This window comes from Camelus bactrianus, chromosome 23 (genome assembly GCF_048773025.1).
Source record: "Camelus bactrianus isolate YW-2024 breed Bactrian camel chromosome 23, ASM4877302v1, whole genome shotgun sequence".
In the NCBI taxonomy this organism is placed as follows: domain Eukaryota; kingdom Metazoa; phylum Chordata; class Mammalia; order Artiodactyla; family Camelidae; genus Camelus; species Camelus bactrianus.
Genome location: NC_133561.1, coordinates 1,477,113 through 1,495,165, shown reverse-complemented (window position 1 = coordinate 1,495,165; position 18,053 = coordinate 1,477,113). Strand labels below are relative to the sequence as shown.

Here is an 18,053-nt window from a genome sequence, read left to right as displayed (position 1 = left end):
GCGTTGTAAGATTTTAGCAGCATCCCTGGCCCCTACCCAGTAGGTGGGTAGTAGCCGTCCCCACCCCCGCTCCTGCGCCGGTGTGCAGCCACGCGTGTCCCCTGCAGTGGAGCTGGTCTTTTACGTATACCAGCTTATGGACCTTTTCTATTGGTGAAGTACAAATAATGATCCGTAAATTAACGTTACATGTTTCTGAGTAGTGATGAGCGTGGCACTTCTGCCGAGGTGATGATTGCTTTCTCTGGTCGCACTGAGCACTTTCCATCCCCTGCCTTGCGTAGTTTCTCCTTTTCTTTTTAAACACGGACCTTTCGTCAGCGTAACATTCCAGGGTAAAGGCTGATGCCCTCGTTCTTTCCAGTTCTTCTTCCATCGCCTGCTCCCCTCTTTGGGGGCTTTTTCCTCGGTTTCCCTGCTTGCTGAATAGTCACGATAATAAGCATTTGCTCTGCATTTTTCAGAAGAAAAACACATGCGTTGAAATGTGAGTTGGTACATCTCACACTTAGGCTGCCTTTGGATGTTCTGTTCCCATTGTGAAATGAGATTTTATTTGTCTAGTAATTTCCAAGACTTCTCTTCATTAAAAATATTTTTTTCACCACTAGGAAAAACAAAACAAGAGGCTGGGATTCCACCACTAGAAGGGAAACAAACTCTAACTCTCACAGCTGCATCCTCAGTGTGATGCCTTGGGTCTTTATGAAGCACCTGAAAATGGCTTTTTGAGATAAAGAAATGGAATTTCAGTTCATTGAGAAAGTGTTCATCTCCCCACTCCATATTCCACAAACAGAGGTTCCTGGAAATGTGTGTGTATGATCTTTAAAGGTTATTTTGAAACTACCGGGTTCCCCCCATTGCCAGCCCTCTCCTTCGAACCATTTTCTATCAAATGGGAATTACAAGCAAATTTTAAGTACTCTCGGCTTTTGAAATTAAAAAATGTTTGAAATATTTCAAAAGAGATTTGTCCTCAGCAAAGGAAAGTTTCAAAGTGGATGGTCTCATTCTTTTCTGCTGGCATTTTACTGTTACTTTCAGGATTCTCTTTCAACTGTGTTCTTGTTTTCCTTTTTTTTGTGTGTGTGGCATTCAAATAACAAGAATTGCTGACTTGTAAATTTATGCATTTTGTACAATTTTGTATTGTAACAGATTTTGAAACAGCAGAAATACTTTTTTCTTTTTTAGCTACTCAGATTTTAGAGGTCTTGATTATAAATTCTTAAAATTTTACTTTTGACACGTAATATTTTTTGAATAGGTGAGCCAGGCACAGATTCAGAAGTCAAACGGTATAAAGGATGGATCTAGCGGAAAGCCACCTTCCTCCTGGACCCTGAGCCGCTCAGTTCCTGTTTTAAACTTGGTGATGTCATCGGAGTCTGCTTTTCAAAAGAGTGCACTTACAGATGGTAGAAATGGTGACTTTTATGTTGTGTGTACTGGACCACAACAGACAAGAAGATCTCTTGGAAACAGAGGAGAAAATGTGCTGGAGGGAGACCACGAGTTGTCAGGAGGAGACGCTGGGAGGTGGTTGTGGTCCAGGCGAGGGTGATGGCAGGGTGGCTCTGGATGGTGAGGATATGGGAAGAGGTGGACAGATGTAAAGATAGGACTTGGTGACTGGTTGGACACGGAGGTGGTGTTGTGGGCAGTGTTGGGATTGATTTTTCTTTTTACTGAGGAACAGATCAGTGGAAGAGGGCCAGGGTGTGTGTGTGGAGCAGGGAGTAGCGCTGAGACTGAGGGATACCTGAGAAGGTGGTGTGAGCACTGGGCCCTTGGACACTGACGTGTGGGCTTAGAGGGTCTAGGGATGAGAGGTGGGGTGGTGATTACAGTGAAAAGGGAGTAACTGCCGGTCACCTTGCACCTTGCGGGAGCACATGGATAGAGAAGGGGCCCCAGCACAGGAGAGGCAGCAGAGAGCCAGATGTGGGTGACCAGAGAGCAGGACGGAGAAGCGAGGGGTGGGACCCCAGGCCTGGGAAGAGAGCGTGCCGCTGGGAGACGTCCCCAGAGCTCCGCTGGGTTTGGTGACGACTTGGCTGGGAACACGTCTCCGGGAGAGTGGAGGCGGGACCCTGGCTAGAGTTGGTCCAAAGTGGGTGGGAGAGCATGTCGGGTCTTCACTTGTTCTCGCGGAAACCCCACTCAGGTTGGCTGGCAGTTGAAGGACTTACACCAGCTCGTGGGGCTGGAAGAGCTCTGAGGTGGGGCCGGCGTGATGGGGGCTGGTGTGACGGGGGCCTGGGTGATGGGGGCCGGCCCACTGCCCGCTCCCTTCCTCCTGCCTCCAGCCTGTGTGCCACCATTCAGAGCTCTGCTTGATCACCATGAAAGTTCCCTATCTTTTGTTTCTTTCTTTCTCGTTAAACAAAGCCATTTGATTGTAGGAAATCTCAAATATGTGTATATAATGACAGAAAACTTCCATGTGCTCTTCACCCAGCCTCCACAACCAGCAACTCCTGGCCAGCCTTGACTTGTGTGCTCCTCCCAGCCCCTCCGCTGGTCATCTGAAGCAAATCCCGGACGTAGTGTCATTTCATCTATGAATAAATTAGTACGTGTCTCTGAAAGTCGGGGCCCCCTTCTGAAGCTTGGCCATCGCTCTGCCATCATCCCAGCACTGCCTTCATCACACCTCTCCGTGTTGCCTGCCGTCTTTTGTTTTCATGTTTTGGTTTTACGGTTCATCTCTTCCAGTCAGCGTCTAGATAAGGGCCATCCAGCCTTTGCAATTGGTTGATACGTCTCTTTAAGCTTTTTAAATACGTAGGCTCCCCCTCCATCTCATTTTGTCTTCCTTGCAGTTTACTTCTTGCAGAAGCCAGAGTGTTTATACAACGTTGTAAACTGACTATTCTTTAACAAAAAATACACATATAAAAAGGAAAAAAAAAACCTAACATCATAGAATGTGATAATAAATATAAAATAAATTACAAAAAAGAAGCCCAAGTGTTTGGTAGTTTCCCAGTCTGGAGCTCCATGGTCCTGCTTGACAGGTTTCTTTTTGTCCCCTGTGTTTCTTATAAACTGACAGCTAAATCTAGAGAATCACACAGATTCGGGTTGGACTTTTTGCAGCTTCAGGTGCGGTGTACTTCCACCAGGAGGCAGTTGACGTCTCTTTATTTCTCTTCCTCTCATGACTTCTTCATTTAAGCTGGAATCCTCTTTTAAGAAGAAACGTCCCTTTAGCAAGTGTTTGGTTACCCTGAGTGAGAGACTACCCTCTTGAGTTGTGGTCTCCAAGTGCACAACCAGGCAAACGACCCCAAGGGTCACGGACCAAGTCAGAGTGCTTACATCATGCGGTTTGTGAAGTCAGTCTGCAGTGAGAAGCAAGGGGAAGAGACGGCTGAGGTAGCACACGTGGGGTGGAGTGCAGGCGGGGAGGGAGGTGCCCTGCCCTGGGCCTGCAGCGCGGTGCTCCTTCCTGCGTCCGGCTCTCTCCTGCTGCGTTTGCCTTCCTCACAGGTGATGTGGCCGCAGGACCCAGGCGGAGTCGGGCAGGGAGGCCCGCAGTGACACAGGCCACACACCTGCTCCATCACAGACTCGGGCAGGTGTGCCGGCCACAGCTGCAACTGGCCAAGAAGTCTGATGGATAGCAGTGGTTTTGTGTTCCTTGGGCAGAGGACACCAGGCCAGAATGTGTGTCACTGATGGGTGCCCGGTTACGGGCTCATGAACATTAGTGCTCACGTGTATTTAGTGTGCATCGCCTGTTGTTTGTTTTGTCTCTTGCATGTTTAATGAGTCATGAATATTTATCGCCTTGTGTATTTTGTGCATCAGGAATAGTTAGCACCTTGGTACCTCGTGGACATTGGGTCTCTGGCTTTTCCATCCCCTCCTGTGTTTAACACACACATGCTGCTAACCACGTACGTTTATTTGATACGTCCTGTGGATTCTGTGACTAACAGACTCTTTGCTTACTAGTACTTACCTGTACTGCAGCTATCTTAAAAGATTTCACACATATTTTACAAACATACGCGTCTTTTATAATAGAATTGAATAGTCTTGAAAGTAAAAGTACATTGTACAAGGAAGGCAGGTTAAATGCTGTGTTCTTTCCCTTTATGGGGGGAAGTTGGACCAAAGAGAATGGATCACGGGCCCCGTCCTGGGCCCCTCCCGGTCTGCAGGGGAGGAAGAGCATTTCGAGCAGAGTGACCAGCATGGGCAGAGGCCGCGTAGCGGGAGGACCTCGTTCCAGGAGCGGCGTGGGCTGGCAGGGACACCCGTCCACGCAGAGGGGCAGGGACAGAGTCATCTCTTCCTTGCAGCTCAGAAGGCTTTTAATCCTTAAAGAACTTGAAGTCACTGAAAACCCCAGGGTTTGGGTTGACGGTGGTGTGTGACGTGGTCAGCTTTGCTCATGGGAAAAAAGCAGATTCTGGCTGTAGTAGAGAATGGTTTGGAGGGGGGACAAGAACGAATGTGGAAAGACAAATTTAGGGGCAAATCAGTAGTTCAGAAGGACAGTCCCGAGGGCCCGGGCAGGGAGATGTGAGCTGAGACCATGAGAAGGGGGTGGCCTTGACAGGGGCTGAGGGAGGGGGCGTCCGTGCTGACTCCCTGGGTCCTGGCTGTGCGTCCTGGCCGTGGTATGCTTCTTTGATGTGGGAACACTGGAGGCTGATCAGGTTTGGGGGAAAAGACTGATTTGGAGCATTTTGAGATTTTATGACTTTTTTCAGCTTAATTTCAAAAGTATAGGAATAGTAGTACAAGGAACTTCTGAACACCCTTTACCCAGAGTTGGCCGTGTTCACGTTCCTCCCGTTTGTTTTATCACTCTCTCCCCGGCCCTTCCTCCCACGCAAATACGTTTTGTGTGTGTGTGTGTGTGTGTGTGTGTGTGTGTGTGTGTGTATTTTCTGTGCTGTTTGAGAGTGAATTAAAGATATTGTACCCCCTACCCCGAATACTTCAGGCTGTCTCCTAAGATGGATGATAAATCTCAGATGATCTCAGTAAAGTGATAAAAATCATGTTAATATGATATTGTTATCTAATCCACATCCTGCATTCCAATTTGCCATCGTCTTAATGTCCATTATGGCTACTTTTTCCCCATTCCCAGACCCAGTCTAGGACTGCACGTTGCATGTAGCTGCCCTGGGCCTGGAACCTCCCTAACCTGGAGTGGTTCTCGAGCCTGCCTTTGTCTGTCGTGACATCGGCACTTTGAAGCCTGAGCACCCCAGCTGCGTGCTGAGCTGTGTGTCAAGCCCCTGCCACGGGCGTTGTTCTGTGCACCTGGCTCAAGCAGGCAGCTCCCTGCAGGGGCCGCTGGGTCTCTGTGGCGTGCCGCATCCTCGTCCTGCCATTGGTCTCCACGACTGGGCTGCTGGGGAGACCCTGGCGTGGCTGCTGGCGGTGTCTCCGCAAGAATTCACCTCAACAGTGTGAGGAGGCGGCGCAGGGACACCCGCCCCCAGACGGGCGTTGATGGGGGCCCGGGAACGGGGACCCTCCCACCCCCAGTGCCCCCCCCCCCCCGGCTTTGATTTTCTTCCTCCGTGTCCTCTGACCTTCTGCTCTCCCTCCCTCCTCCCCTCTGGCGGACCTCCCACCCCCACCTCCAGCAGCCAAGGTGCCTTGTTGCCCCTGCCTGGCCTGGTCCCTGCATTCCACAGGGAACCTGGGCAGGGGTGTCCAGGAGGCACCAGAGACAGTCCATCAGGCAGCCAGGCAGCCCCAGAGGAGAGATCCCCGGACAGAGGAGGGCTGCCTTACCTCTGTTCCTCCCGGGGTCCGACAGCTTGACATCCTCAGACACAGAGATGCCAGGGACGTGGGGTGGGGGTCAAGGGGGAGGGAAGGAGTACGATGTCTGTTCTCGGCGCCCGAGTGTCTGAGCCTGCAGTGTGGAGTTTTTCCTTCATTGAAGTGTACTTTGATCTTATAAAGCAGTGGGCCCGTTATTTTCTGGAGCGGCCCTCAGTGTGGGTTTGTGTGGTGTGTGTTCACGGTGAGACCCGAGCCGTGCACATCTGGCGGGACCACCACAGAAGGGCGCTGTGTTTTCAGTCGGCGTGGCAGGAGCACACGGGCTGCGTTCAGTTGGTGATGTAGACTTTGATCATTTGCTTAAAGTGGTACCAGCCACTTTTCTCCACTAGGAAACTATAAATTTCCACTTTAAATTGATAAGCAGTTTGTGGGGAGATCATTTGAAATGCCCTGTTCATCAGAGGATTACCTGCCAGTTTAGTGTCCAGAGTGGCTCTTGCTTGAGTCAGTTGTCACCCCGTTGACTTTAATCCCACTTTTAGTCGGTATCCTGCTGCAAGGAAGAGTTTTCTGTCTTCCGCGCACTTACATGCTTTTGTGTGCAGTCACACTGCACACAGCCCTTACTTGTTTACATCAGATGGACTCATTCTTGTTTTATTCAGTGGATTATAATCCTTCGTTATCTTTAGTTGTTTATTTTTATTGAAGCACAGTCAGTTACAGTGTGTCAGTTTCTGGGGCACAGCACGGTGGCCCAGTCATGCATGTATGTACCTATAATCGTTTTCATACCCTTCTACGTTTATCACTATTTTGATGTTCAAGTTGTCTCAGATTTGGCCGATGGGATCTCCTTCCGCTGACCCTGTGACCTCTGATATGGCCGCATCAGTTGTTAGTGTTTCCTTACTTCCTGGGACACGTGTGGTCTCTGCTGATCGTGTGCTTTTCCTGCTGCAGCCTGGAAAACAGCATTTCTGGAAGAGCCCTGGTTCCTTTGGGTGGGAGGGGTATTGGAAGCTGAGGTGGAGGTGTGGGGTTGTTGCTGCTGGGGGTCAGCAGGCTGAGCTAGGAAGCAGGCCTGTCAGGCGTCACATGCAGCTGCATCTCTGACAGGTGCGTGTCGAACCCCATGTGTCCCCAGTGACACGTCTCCTCAGCCCGGCTCCCAGAGTTCAGGCTACTCTTCCCCTTTGGGTGTTCATTGCTGCCTGTCATTGCGAAGCCTGGCGCCGGTTTGGGGGGCGAGGTTTCTATGTGACGTCCAGGGGAAGGGCTGTAAGGATCTGGGGCTCAGAAGAGGCGCTTGCTCCCCACAGGGCAGGAGGGGGAGTGGAGGAGGGCCTTCAGCTCAGGGATGGGGCGCTAACACCTCAGCTGACTTCACCGCCCGCTGTCGTCTTGCAGGCCTGGCTCTGCTGAGCACTCCACACTGTGCGTGAACACCTGCCTGCCCGCTGTGCTCCAGGCACTGCTCTAGGTGCTGGTGACCGACGGCTGGGAAGGGGCTGCTCTCCCTGTGGTTATGTAGGGGTGGTGGACATCTGAATGTTGGGGGGGTGGCAGTAACTGTTCTGCAGAGAAATGACAGGCGGCTGACCGGGTGCTCAGGACAGGTGGTTCTGAGGAGATGAGTTCTGAGCAGGAGGGCTGAGCCCGGGAACGCAGGCAGAGGAGCAGCTGGTGCCCGGGCCCAGGGGCTGTTGGCAGCAGCGGGGAGCCTGGGCGCGGCGGGCGGGGAGGTGGAGGAGGCCGTGGCGAGAGCGGGCACGGCTGGCTGTGGAGCCCGGGGACACCTGCACTCGGAAGGGAGCTGCTGCGCTCACCGTCCTGCTCACCTGCTCACCGTCCCCTCGGCTTTTGAAATGCAAAGTCCATACTTCCCCAAAGCTCCCTGTTCCCCACTCTGCCTTCCTGACACTAGTGATGCGGGTTAACTGGAAAAAGGTTTGCCTTTGCGAGGGGGCTGCTGCGGAAGTAGAGTGGCCCGGGGAAGGTGCAGGCTCACAGCAGCGCAAGGAGGCAGTTATGATTCCTGGTGCAGAATCTGGGGGTCCCTCCAGGACAAGGCTATGACTAAAGTTTCAGAAAAGTACTATGAGATTTTTAGAAATGTTACTGACCATTTTTATGTCTTTTGGTTAATTTAGAGTTCAAGCTCCAGGGCCTACTTTTAGTTGGAGTTTTTTGAAACTCAGAAGTTCTGTCTTGGTAATTGTCTTAGAAATAATTTTTACATTTGGAAATAAGGCAGTGCTCCCAGATTGAGTGGTGGTATTTCTAAGTGCTTTCCCCTTGTACCTCCCGACCATTCACCATTTTAGAGAAGTGTGTTGTTGGCTGGTGTGTGGACGCAACTGGTGGCTGACCCAGCGTCATAGAAAACTGCCTTGAGCGACACTTTCTCCTCCCTCGGCCTGCAGCCCGGGCGTTCGGGTGGTGGTTCACCTCAGCGCCTAGCTCTAGTCCGGACTGATAACAGCACGCTTAAGGCAGGCTCTTGCTGAGGTCCTGGTGCGCAAGGCGGACCTGGCTCTCACCCTTCGCAGGTCTGGGAGTGGATTCCCCTGCCCGTTCCTGCAGTTTTAATTTCTGACCTTCTTGTTCTTAACAGGTGAGGGGGCAGGTGAGGCCTCTTATCTTTAATTTTGCTTGTTAATTTTCTAGTATGCTGTTCCAGTTCATTTGTTTTAAAATGTGATACAACTCCAGATTAAAAAAAAAAAGATAATCTTATACTACTGGCAAAATGAGAGACATTTTGGAAGTCTTCTTTTAAGCATATTTAGTTCTTGAAGGCCTGTTTTTCAAAGTGACCTATTTTACAATACTCTTTGCAGTTTTGCATTCTTTTGGGGTGGAATAATCTGTTTTTGCCATATTCTTGGAACATTCTTTGACTTGCTGTGGAGCCCTTCCCTTTTCCTTACGTTCTTTCTAAAACTTACGCTTTCATAACTTAGGTTTGTGAGTTCGTCATTATAAAATGAAAATAGCCCCTATTGTCTTCCACCTTCCAGCTTGGTGATCTTGGCAAACCGTTGTTATTTCTGAATCTCCTTGTGCAGATGGTTTAGAGCTAAGACTCTGCACTCATCACCTGTGTGCTCTTGGGCAAGATAACCTTTCTCGAGTTCCTTGCCTGCAAAACAGGGACAGGGGGATTGTTAGCGCTGAATGACAGATGCACGTCTAGGACGGTGCCGGACACACACAGGTCCCTGCTCAGTACTGTATGTTCCTAGCAGTTACCTGTATATTGTCCGATTTGACAGTTTCACCGTGTTGTTATGAAGATCACGTGTGAGAATGGATGTGAAAGCAGTAAATGAGTATCAGGTGGATGCACCCGTGTAGAGGAGTTTGTAATCCTGTTGATGAGCCGTCCCTTTTCTTGGCACAGCTAACGTTTAGGTCCCAAATCACCTACATGAGTCATTTTTTATTGTTACAGGAAATAAAAATCTATTGTGTATACATTTTATAATAATTATCTTAAAATCAAGTAATTTGTCTTTTAAATTTGTTCCACTAACAGCCTCTGTTTAGTTCCTGTGATGCTGGAGTTTGAGTGCGTACAGCTCCGCATCCTGCAGTTTACAGTGGAGCCTGCGCATCACGCCAAGGCCGCTGTGAAGCTTAAGGCTGGCTCACTGCTGGTTAACACAGCTGTGAAGGAAGGAGAGTGTTTTCAATTTTTAAACGAGGGTGATATTTTTAGATGTCTCCAAAATCCCAAATTGGTACCTCTACTCTTGACCTCTTTCCGGATCCTGTATCCCTGGCTGCTTTTTGGATATTTCCACTTGGATGTTTTTGCTATTGTTTCAGACTCAACGAGTCTAAATCTCGCTTCATGATCTTGCTTTTGAAATTGATGCTTCCTCTGATTTTCCTTTTTCTATTAATGATACACCATTTCCCAGGTAACCTAGGCTTTGCCCTCATGTGCTTTATTCCTGGGTCCTCTGGGCTCGTCTTTAGCCGCCTCTTCTGTCCCTCACTTCCTGTTGGCTTCACACCACTGCTGCTGTGCAACTTCATTTAATCTTCTGACTCTGATTTTTATCACCATCAGTATTGAATACTAGTTAATTGTCCCCAAACGTCACTCTCAGTGTGTCACTTTTTTCCTTTAGAACTGTCAGCAATTCCTTGCCATTACGTATAAAGCTGTATATGTACACATGTAATACTGCTATTACCGTGTAAAGGCCTCGTGCGTTAGAGAGATGACTTTCAGCCTCCCGTCCCAGCTTCGCCCTCTCTGCTCCCCTGCGTGAGCCCTTCTCTCCACCCAGATTGCTCAGTTTGGGGTCTCTTCGCACCCCCTCTCTCTCCCCTTCCCCATCTGTTTAGAAAGCCCCTCCGCTCTGATCCTGTACGTTCCGCCCCGTCACCCCCCCCCCCCCCCCCGTTTCTCTGAGGTGCGGCTGTGTCCTCCCCTGCGGCCGCCGCCTCTGGGCCTGACGCGCTCACTTGTTGGTTCCTTTCGTTTGGTGCTTGATCACTTCTTGCTCGGTACTGCCTCCGGCTTCTGAATTGCTGAACTTTGCCTGTCTGTCTAATCTTTTTGTAGATGATTGGCTCCTTGAAGAAGGGATTATTTCTAATTCCTTGAATTCCCCAGAGCCACACTGGTATATAAAAGGAACATGAAATAATTACAATACTATTGTTTGATGAAAATATTTTTCGAAAACATTAAGGTGAAAATTGCTGAGGAGTCTATTAATACTCGGTGAATACACAGTTTGAAATGCTGGCTTTGAGCAGCACTATTGAGCTTGTATTAAAGCGTCCTGTTCAGGGGGCTCCCAAGATCAGTGATGGTGGGTCGCTGGCCATGAGCCCCTACTTTGCAGAGAAGGCAAGTGGGGGCCTGGCTTGTGTCAGGGTCTGTGTTCACGTCCAGCTGAGATGCCGCCTTCCCTTCCGGAAGGCCAAGCTCGTTCTCGCCTGGCTTTGATGGAAAGCTGAGAGCCTGGGTGAGGAGTGGGAGGGGGTGGAAGAGGTCTGGGCGGGGAAAGCAGGAAACCCGTCGGATGCAAAGGCAGTTCCTGAGGAAGTAGCCACCACAGGGAGAGGGACTCACGCCCCTGGTGGGAGGTGGCCAGCAGAGGAGGAACTGGGACCCTCGTCCCCGCGGGTCAGCTGCGCTGCCTGTCTCCCTCAGGTGTGTCGGTTGGGTGCCCAGGAGGGCTTTGCGGGGAGGATGGGAGGTCACAGTGTCTAGTGTGAGGGACTTGGGGGATAGCACACCCTGAACCACAGCCACGGCTGCCCCTCGGCAGCCCCAGCCGGCCGGGCACGGAGGGGAGGACCCAGAGGCCTGGGGGCAGCGGACTCAGTGAGCAGGCAGTTCTGCTTTGCAGCTGATGAGCTGTGCGGCTCTGGCAGATGATTTTGTGTCCTCAGTGTCAAGCCTGGCAGTCCCCCGAGTGGCCGTCACTGCGCTTCCTGTGAGGGAGGCACTGACGTTGGTTTAGTCATCTTGGCTCATTCTGTGAATTTGCGTGTGTGGGGGACTGCTTCCCCAGAGGTGCTGGACTCAGAAGACTTCTCCCCTTGGTTGCTAGGTGTGCTCAGAGCGGTATCTTCTGTGAAGGAAATTTCTGTCTCTTTTTCATTTTAGATTGTCTGCCAAGGTCGAATAAATCACCTTTTCAGTTAAAGAGTTATTAGAAGGGATCTTAGCTTCTGTGACATAAATAATAATTGTTAAATAAATTGTGCTTCTGTCCCCCCTTAATCTTTACAGAAAATGTGCCAGAGGAGCTCCGAGAGCCGTTTTACACGGACCAGTATGAGCAGGAGCACGTCAAGCCCCCCGTGGTGCGCCTGCTGCTGTCGGCCGAGCTGTACTGCCGCGCGGGGAGCCTCATCCTCAAGAGCGACGCGGCGAAGCCGCTCCTGGGCCACGACGCCGTGATCCAGGCCTTGGCGCAGAAGGGGCTGTATGTCACCGACCGAGAAAAGCTGGTGACAGAACGAGATCTCCACAAGAAGCCCATCCAGATGGTGAGTCTTTACGCGCCAAGGTTACTTTGTCTGACGCGTATACTTTTGAGTGTGAATTGCTTTATGCAATAGAGGGAAGTGGGTTTTACAGCTGGACTGTCATCTCTGCCTAGAGTTTAAAAAACAACTTATTCTTATGAACCTCATTTTCAAATTAAGGAAGGTTGTAATAAGCTATTTTGGAATATTTGGTGACTTTCTAATACCTGGGAGAAAGTTATGTAATTTCCGACTACGTTAAAGTAATTTTTAATCAATTTAAAAACTCATTTTTTCCATCATAGAGACTAGAAGAGATGGAAAGTGCTTCCCTAATTTTATTCTCATTAGGGGTGAGATTTGTAAGTGCTCACTTACGTGAGTGCCTTCTTGGTAGAGTTCTTTCTGCACGTTGGGTGTTGCAGTTTGTTTAACAGGCATTGATTCGTCCTTGTGGAGCGCGTGGGGCTCTGAGCTGCCTGGGGCTGGCGTGCGGGGGCCTCTCTCATGGGCGTCTCTGGGCACGGGTCCAAACGTCAGGGCCACCGTGTGCTGCCTCCACCCGCCCTGCTGCCGTAGCTGGAGCTCAGAGAGCGCCAGGCATCCCCGGGAGTGGTGGTAGAAGAGCAGCGGAGCCGCACGCCGATTGAATCGCGCTCTGTGTGAGACTGGGGTTTTGCCGGGGTTTTACACGTGGAAGAGTATTCGCAATTGTGAAGCTGAAGAGGAATGAGCAAAAACTGGTTTACCGTCTCAGGCACGGGAGGTGTGCACGGCATGTGTGCGAACAGCGCACGCGCGCTTCAGTCTGGCCCGGGAGCGAGGTGTCAGGACGCGCTGTGAGTGTGCGCGGCCTCCGTCTCCTGGGGCCCGGCTTCTGTCCATGGGGTGTCAGGAGGCCCGTGCCTGCCTGCGGCGGCGTCAGCCTTGCCCTGTCACACACGCTGACCTGAGTTTTAAGTATGGGTTTTCAGTCTGTCTTACAGCTTGACTGAGGTTTTCCATTCGCTGTGGAATTCTGATTGATGATATTGGGTTTTTGCGGGGGATAATTGGGTTTATTTATTTGAATCGTGCTACTGGGGATTGAACCCAGGACTTCGTGTGTGCTGAGCGCCTGCCCCACCCCTGGGCATCGTCTACCCCCTGGTGATACTGTAACGTTACTGGCTTTTGAAGACCTATGTGAGAAAATTTCTCAGAGTACTAGGAAAGCTTCGTTTCTTAAGAAACTTTTATTTGGTTTTAGAGTAGTAAGAATTAGTTTCCTTCTTTGTCCTGCTTTTTGAGAAGTATAATGAAAAAGTGTGTTTCATTGTGCTGTATATGTTGATTCCCTCTCCACATCTCCCACCTCTAAATTACCTTGTATGTTTGAGACCTGATTTCTGTATGTTTCCCCACAGCTTTGGGGGGACATATGTGTGGTGACAGAAACATCATTCTAAGTACAAGTCAGGTTTGACTGAATAAATTTTACTAATTTGGGGGCTAGTAGGGATTGAGAGAGGTGCTTTTTTTTTTAATGAAAACACCCATTGGAGAATATGTGCTTTTGGACATTGTGTTTTGAAGCCAATTAATAATGATAACAAAGTTTATTCAGCACGTAATCGTTACCTGTAATATTGCAGGAAGGGACAGTAGTTGTGATTTACCTAATGACTATTACAAACGGGTGATAAAGGACAGATGGAACCTGTATATACAGTTACAGAGTCAGTCACATGTTCTGAGAGTTACATTAATGCGTGTGTCAGCATTAAATGTGTGGTGAGTTATGTGCATTAAAACCACAGGAGAGGGTCCTCAACCAAAAGTATGTTCTAGCCCAAGTCATGTTGTCTGGCAAATTATTTGCGTCCATAAATGCTGGCATCTAGGAGGACTTGGAGATTGAGGGACTTGTAGCGAATGGAGCCAGACGCTAAAAATGACAGCTCTAGAACTTCGTCCCAGAGCAGAATAAAGCTGCACGTGTACTGCACTCAGCTCATCCAGTTGGGCTGGGGGGTTTGAGCTGCGTCATAACCTCTTAAATTCATAGGATTTTGTAGCCGGAAGGAGCCTTAGAAATCAGAAGCCAGCGTGTAGTAGAAAACTTGCCATCCAGCAGGACCCGAGAGCGCGTGCCCATGGGAATGTGAGCACGGATCCCGGCCCTGCAGTCAGACTGCTCACGCAGAACCTTTTGAAGGGGGTGGGACATGTATTTTTAAACAAGCGTTCAGGGTGAGTTTCATGATCAAGAATGTATGGGGAATTTGATGTAATCCAGAGTCATTTCATCTGTGTGATACTTAGAATTGAGAGAGGTTAAGTGACTTGCCTGAAGTAGCACTGTTACTCAGTCGCAAAACTAGAACTCGAATCTGCGCGAGCTAGAGTGTGACTGAGCCCCGGCGCTGCAGCGTGCGGCGCGTTTGGGCGCTGAAATATCTGGACTGACGCTTGCTGAGTGGCAGGCTGGCTACGAATAAACTCCTGGTTGTGAACCAGCCTTCCCGCCATGTTTGCGTGTGTAGGATTTAAGAGTTACTTATAAAACTCTATTAAAGTAAGTTTGCATGTATGTGTATATAGTATGTGTGATTTGAAATAACGAGGTTGAGTTTCATATTTGACATATAAAATATGTTTATTTTTTAGTTAGATCTTGTTTTGAAACAGTCACCATACAAACAAAAGTTTTATTATGAAGTGCTTTCTTTTAATGAGGACCAAAAATATTCTGTGTGCTTAATGGAAATTCAAGTGGACTGACAGGTCATTTGGCAAGTAAGGCATAAAATGTTCTCTCAACGCGCTGTCAGTGTTGTTATAATGGATGTTTCTGAATAGTCAGAAACCGTAAGCTTGGAGGTCTGCGTACATCCCTGCCGCCGGCCCTTGCACTGCTGTGTTATCGTGGAAGGCCAGTGCTTGATGGAAGTGTTTGCTTACCCTCAGGAAGGACACCCCTGTGCGTAAAGAAGTGTTGCTTTGTTCCGCCGCGCTTGTAGCCTGTGCGTTCAGCTGACCACGAACATCTCCGCTTGAATGATGTTGAGCTTAGAATCTAGTGAGGAAGACTGAGGAACAAAGCTAATTGGCTGGGACACGTGCTCTGAGTGTCAGTTTGAGCAGCAGGAACACACTGGTGGGTGCGATGATTCCGCCGGGGAGGACCGGGGACGGCGTTACAGGTGGCTGACAGGGTTTCAGTGGGTGGGACGCGGGCTGGGGGAGCTGACTGACCTGGCCGTTTTGTGCGCGGGGGACGGTGTTGGCAGCACTGAGACGTCAGTTTGAGAAGAGGCTGAAGGGCAGCTCAGGGCCAGCAGCTCCCAGGAGTCTGAGCTGGGGTGGAGGGTCTGTAACTGCTGTGAGGGTTGCGGGACCATAGAATGAGTTTTCGGGCTGTTTTTCTGGGGTTTGTGGTGGTGGTGGTGGTGACTTGTTGATTTTTTTTCTGCCTGCATTAAACAAAACATTGCAAACATTGCAAAACGCTGAACCACTGTGTGAACGGCGCTGCCGTCAGCGTGGTGTAAATCGGAGCCCTTGTCAGTTCTCAGCGCGCCCTGCCCTGTCGTCCGCCCACCCGCCGTGTCCACCTGTCTCGCGTCGTGTGGTTCCGATGACAGCCCTCAGAGGGATGTGTGCCGTCCCTGTCCTCCCAACGAGGAGGCCGAGGCGTCGAGGGCGCGTCAGAGAGCCGGCAGCGCACAGACCGCGCAGCGGAGTGCAGACCAGCTCTGCCTCACCTGCGCCTCCTGCATCCTTAGCCACCACCCCGCCTCTGCTTGGGTGGGGGTGGCAGGTGCTAGGAGGCAGGTGCTGGGAGTGGGTGGAGGGGAGGAGGGGGCTGGGTGCCCCCGGAGTCAGATTCGGTGTGGCCCTTTTCTCAGGCCTCCTTTCAGGGTGATTGGCCCGTGCTGTGCCCGCCTTGAAGTGTCACGTCCTGGGGAGGAGCTGTTCCCTCTGAGTCGGAGGGCTGCTGACGGAGCACGAAGTCAAGTTGTGTGCGTCCTTTGGGGGATGTGGGTTTCTCTGTTTTCGAGACCTGCAGGGCAGCCACCTGGTCACCATGATTTTTGCCGGGTTCACGGAAGGGGTGACCCAGCCGCCGAGCCCAGGAGCTCGGTGCCGTCCCTCTCCTCGTCCCCCCTCCCTCCCAGCTCACTGTCCTGTAGGCGGGGTCGCTCTGGTGTCTGTGGCACGCCCGTCACTGGAACTCGGTGTCACCCCCCTGAGCGGAAGCTTTTACAAAAATCTTTCCCCCTTTAAGAAGATTAAAAGCTGCACTTTAGAGAAGGATTATATACATGTAACGTTACAGCAGTGGTTGAGGAGATTCTGATTTCCGGTCCCTGTTGTGTAATAATGCCTTGCAAACTCACGAGCAGAGCATGTGTGTGAGAAGGTATTTTAGATCCTCGTGGCAGCTGGTGAGCGGGGTTTACCCTCTGTGCACAGAGCTGGGTCTTTCTGTTTCCCGTGAACCGCCCCCCTCACTTGATGCCACTAGTGCGTCAGGGTAACGTCGACACCTCTGTGACAAGTTCCGCTTAGCTTCTGATGGCTTGCAGCCGTGTGGGTGACGCGAGAGTCGGTGCGTGTGTAACAACTTGCTTAGGCCTCCGGGTCGCCTTCTCACGGAGCCAGCGTGGCGCTGGCGCTTGCTTTACCGGGTGGGCTCACAGAGCCCTTATACTTAGGATAAAACTGAAGTCACTCAGGCCACTGTTAACTTACCCAGTTTATCTACGGAGCTCCTGCCGTATGCTCTGTATTATCGCCTGGGATTGAAAAGAGTGTCTGTCCCTCAGTGGCTCACTTTGCACTGGGGATTATAGGAAAATAAGCAAATTATCATCCATGTGTTTCAGGAGTGCAGAGGCCAGGACTCAGTCTGCTCTCCAGCCCAGTCCTGAAGGCTGCGGGTGGTTGGCAGGCGCGGAGGGCACTGTGAGCAGGGCACCTGGCTGCGGGGGTGTCGGAGGGAGTGTGCGGGCCGGTGCACTCGGTTGTGGCTTTAGCCCAGGCACGTGGGGGGGGAGGCGATGAGAACTGAGGCCGGAGGGTTGGATGAGGCACAGTGACCTGTCACACCAGTGCCACTTCATTGCGGGAGCGGTGGGGAGCCACCCGCATGGGGTTCTCCCATCAGACTGTGTGAGACTGTCTCTCTGGTGTCACTAGACACCGCAGAGGCCAGGGGGGCGGGGACCTGAGCTAAAGGAGGCAGGGGATGCAGGAGGAGTGGGCAGGAGGGGTGGCTCTGAGGTAGAATTGAGATGATCTGTTGACTCCTCAGAGTCGGGAAGTGAAGAGAGCCTAGAATAAGGGCAGGCACAAGGATTTCATCCCTCCTGTCAACTCCGGTTACTGACCAGCTGGTGGGCCGTTAGAAGCTGGGAAAACCAGCTTTTGCTTTCACTCTGTATTTCTGGGAGCCTCAGGGTCTGGGTTTTAGCCCCCCATCCTCTGTTGCCTCTGGTGCTTTTGAACCCTGATTTTTTTCCTAATAGTGGTTTAAAAACAAAATTAAAAAAGGGACAGCTTTATAGGTTAAAAATCTTGAACTGATGCTCTTAAATCTCTTATTTTTGGTCAGAAAGGTAAAGGCATCTCTGTCTTAAGTTTTTCTTTTCTTCTTGGTAGCTGTTGGAAAAGATCGAGGTGGATGTAAGTGAAAGGGGGTCTGTGTGTGTACAAAGGAAGGAAATAAGATTGATGTGCATTTTGTTAGAATATCCGGTTTTTTAGTTTGTTATGTTACGCTTATGTATTTACCAAGAGGGTGGATGGGAATTCATTTATTTCATACACTTACTCAGTTCCTGCCGTGAACTCTAGGCAGGCAGTGGTGATAAAGTCGATGGTCTCGGTCCTCGGGACGCTCCTGGGGCCCTGAGAGGAGGGTCTTGTGGGATTGGAGGGTCTGTGGTGTGAAAATGGGGTAGGACCCAGGGCGCAGAGTTGTGGGGGCGAAGTCAGGGATGGGAGTTGAGTGTACTTCACAGGTGTTAATTGCCCACGCAGTATGTGATGCAGGCGGTACTGTCGCTGTTTTATAGACGAGGAAACTGACACTCAGGTGAGCAGACGTGCCCAAGGCCAGACGGGGTAGATGGTGCTGGGGGTCTAACTTGTATCTGCTGGCCCCAGAGTCCCTGCTGAGCCTGGGTATGCCATATGGCCTTCCCCAGAAACCTGACACACACACCCCCACCACAACCCTACTATTTCTGTAGTGTTAATGGCTTATAAAGCATTGACACTTTTTTTTTGTAATA

The 18,053-nt window shown here is 50.6% G+C and overlaps 1 protein-coding gene across 1 annotated transcript in view; it reads left to right on the top strand.

The window, feature by feature from the left end:
- CAMSAP2 (calmodulin regulated spectrin associated protein family member 2) overlaps nucleotides 1-18,053 on the top strand; it is a 77,127-nt gene that overhangs the window by 5,689 nt on the left and 53,385 nt on the right. Inside the window, exon 2 of the mRNA XM_045517624.2 lies at nucleotides 11,534-11,793. Within this exon, the coding sequence (XP_045373580.2) occupies nucleotides 11,534-11,793 (260 nt within the window). The remainder of the gene's footprint in view (nucleotides 1-11,533; nucleotides 11,794-18,053) is intronic.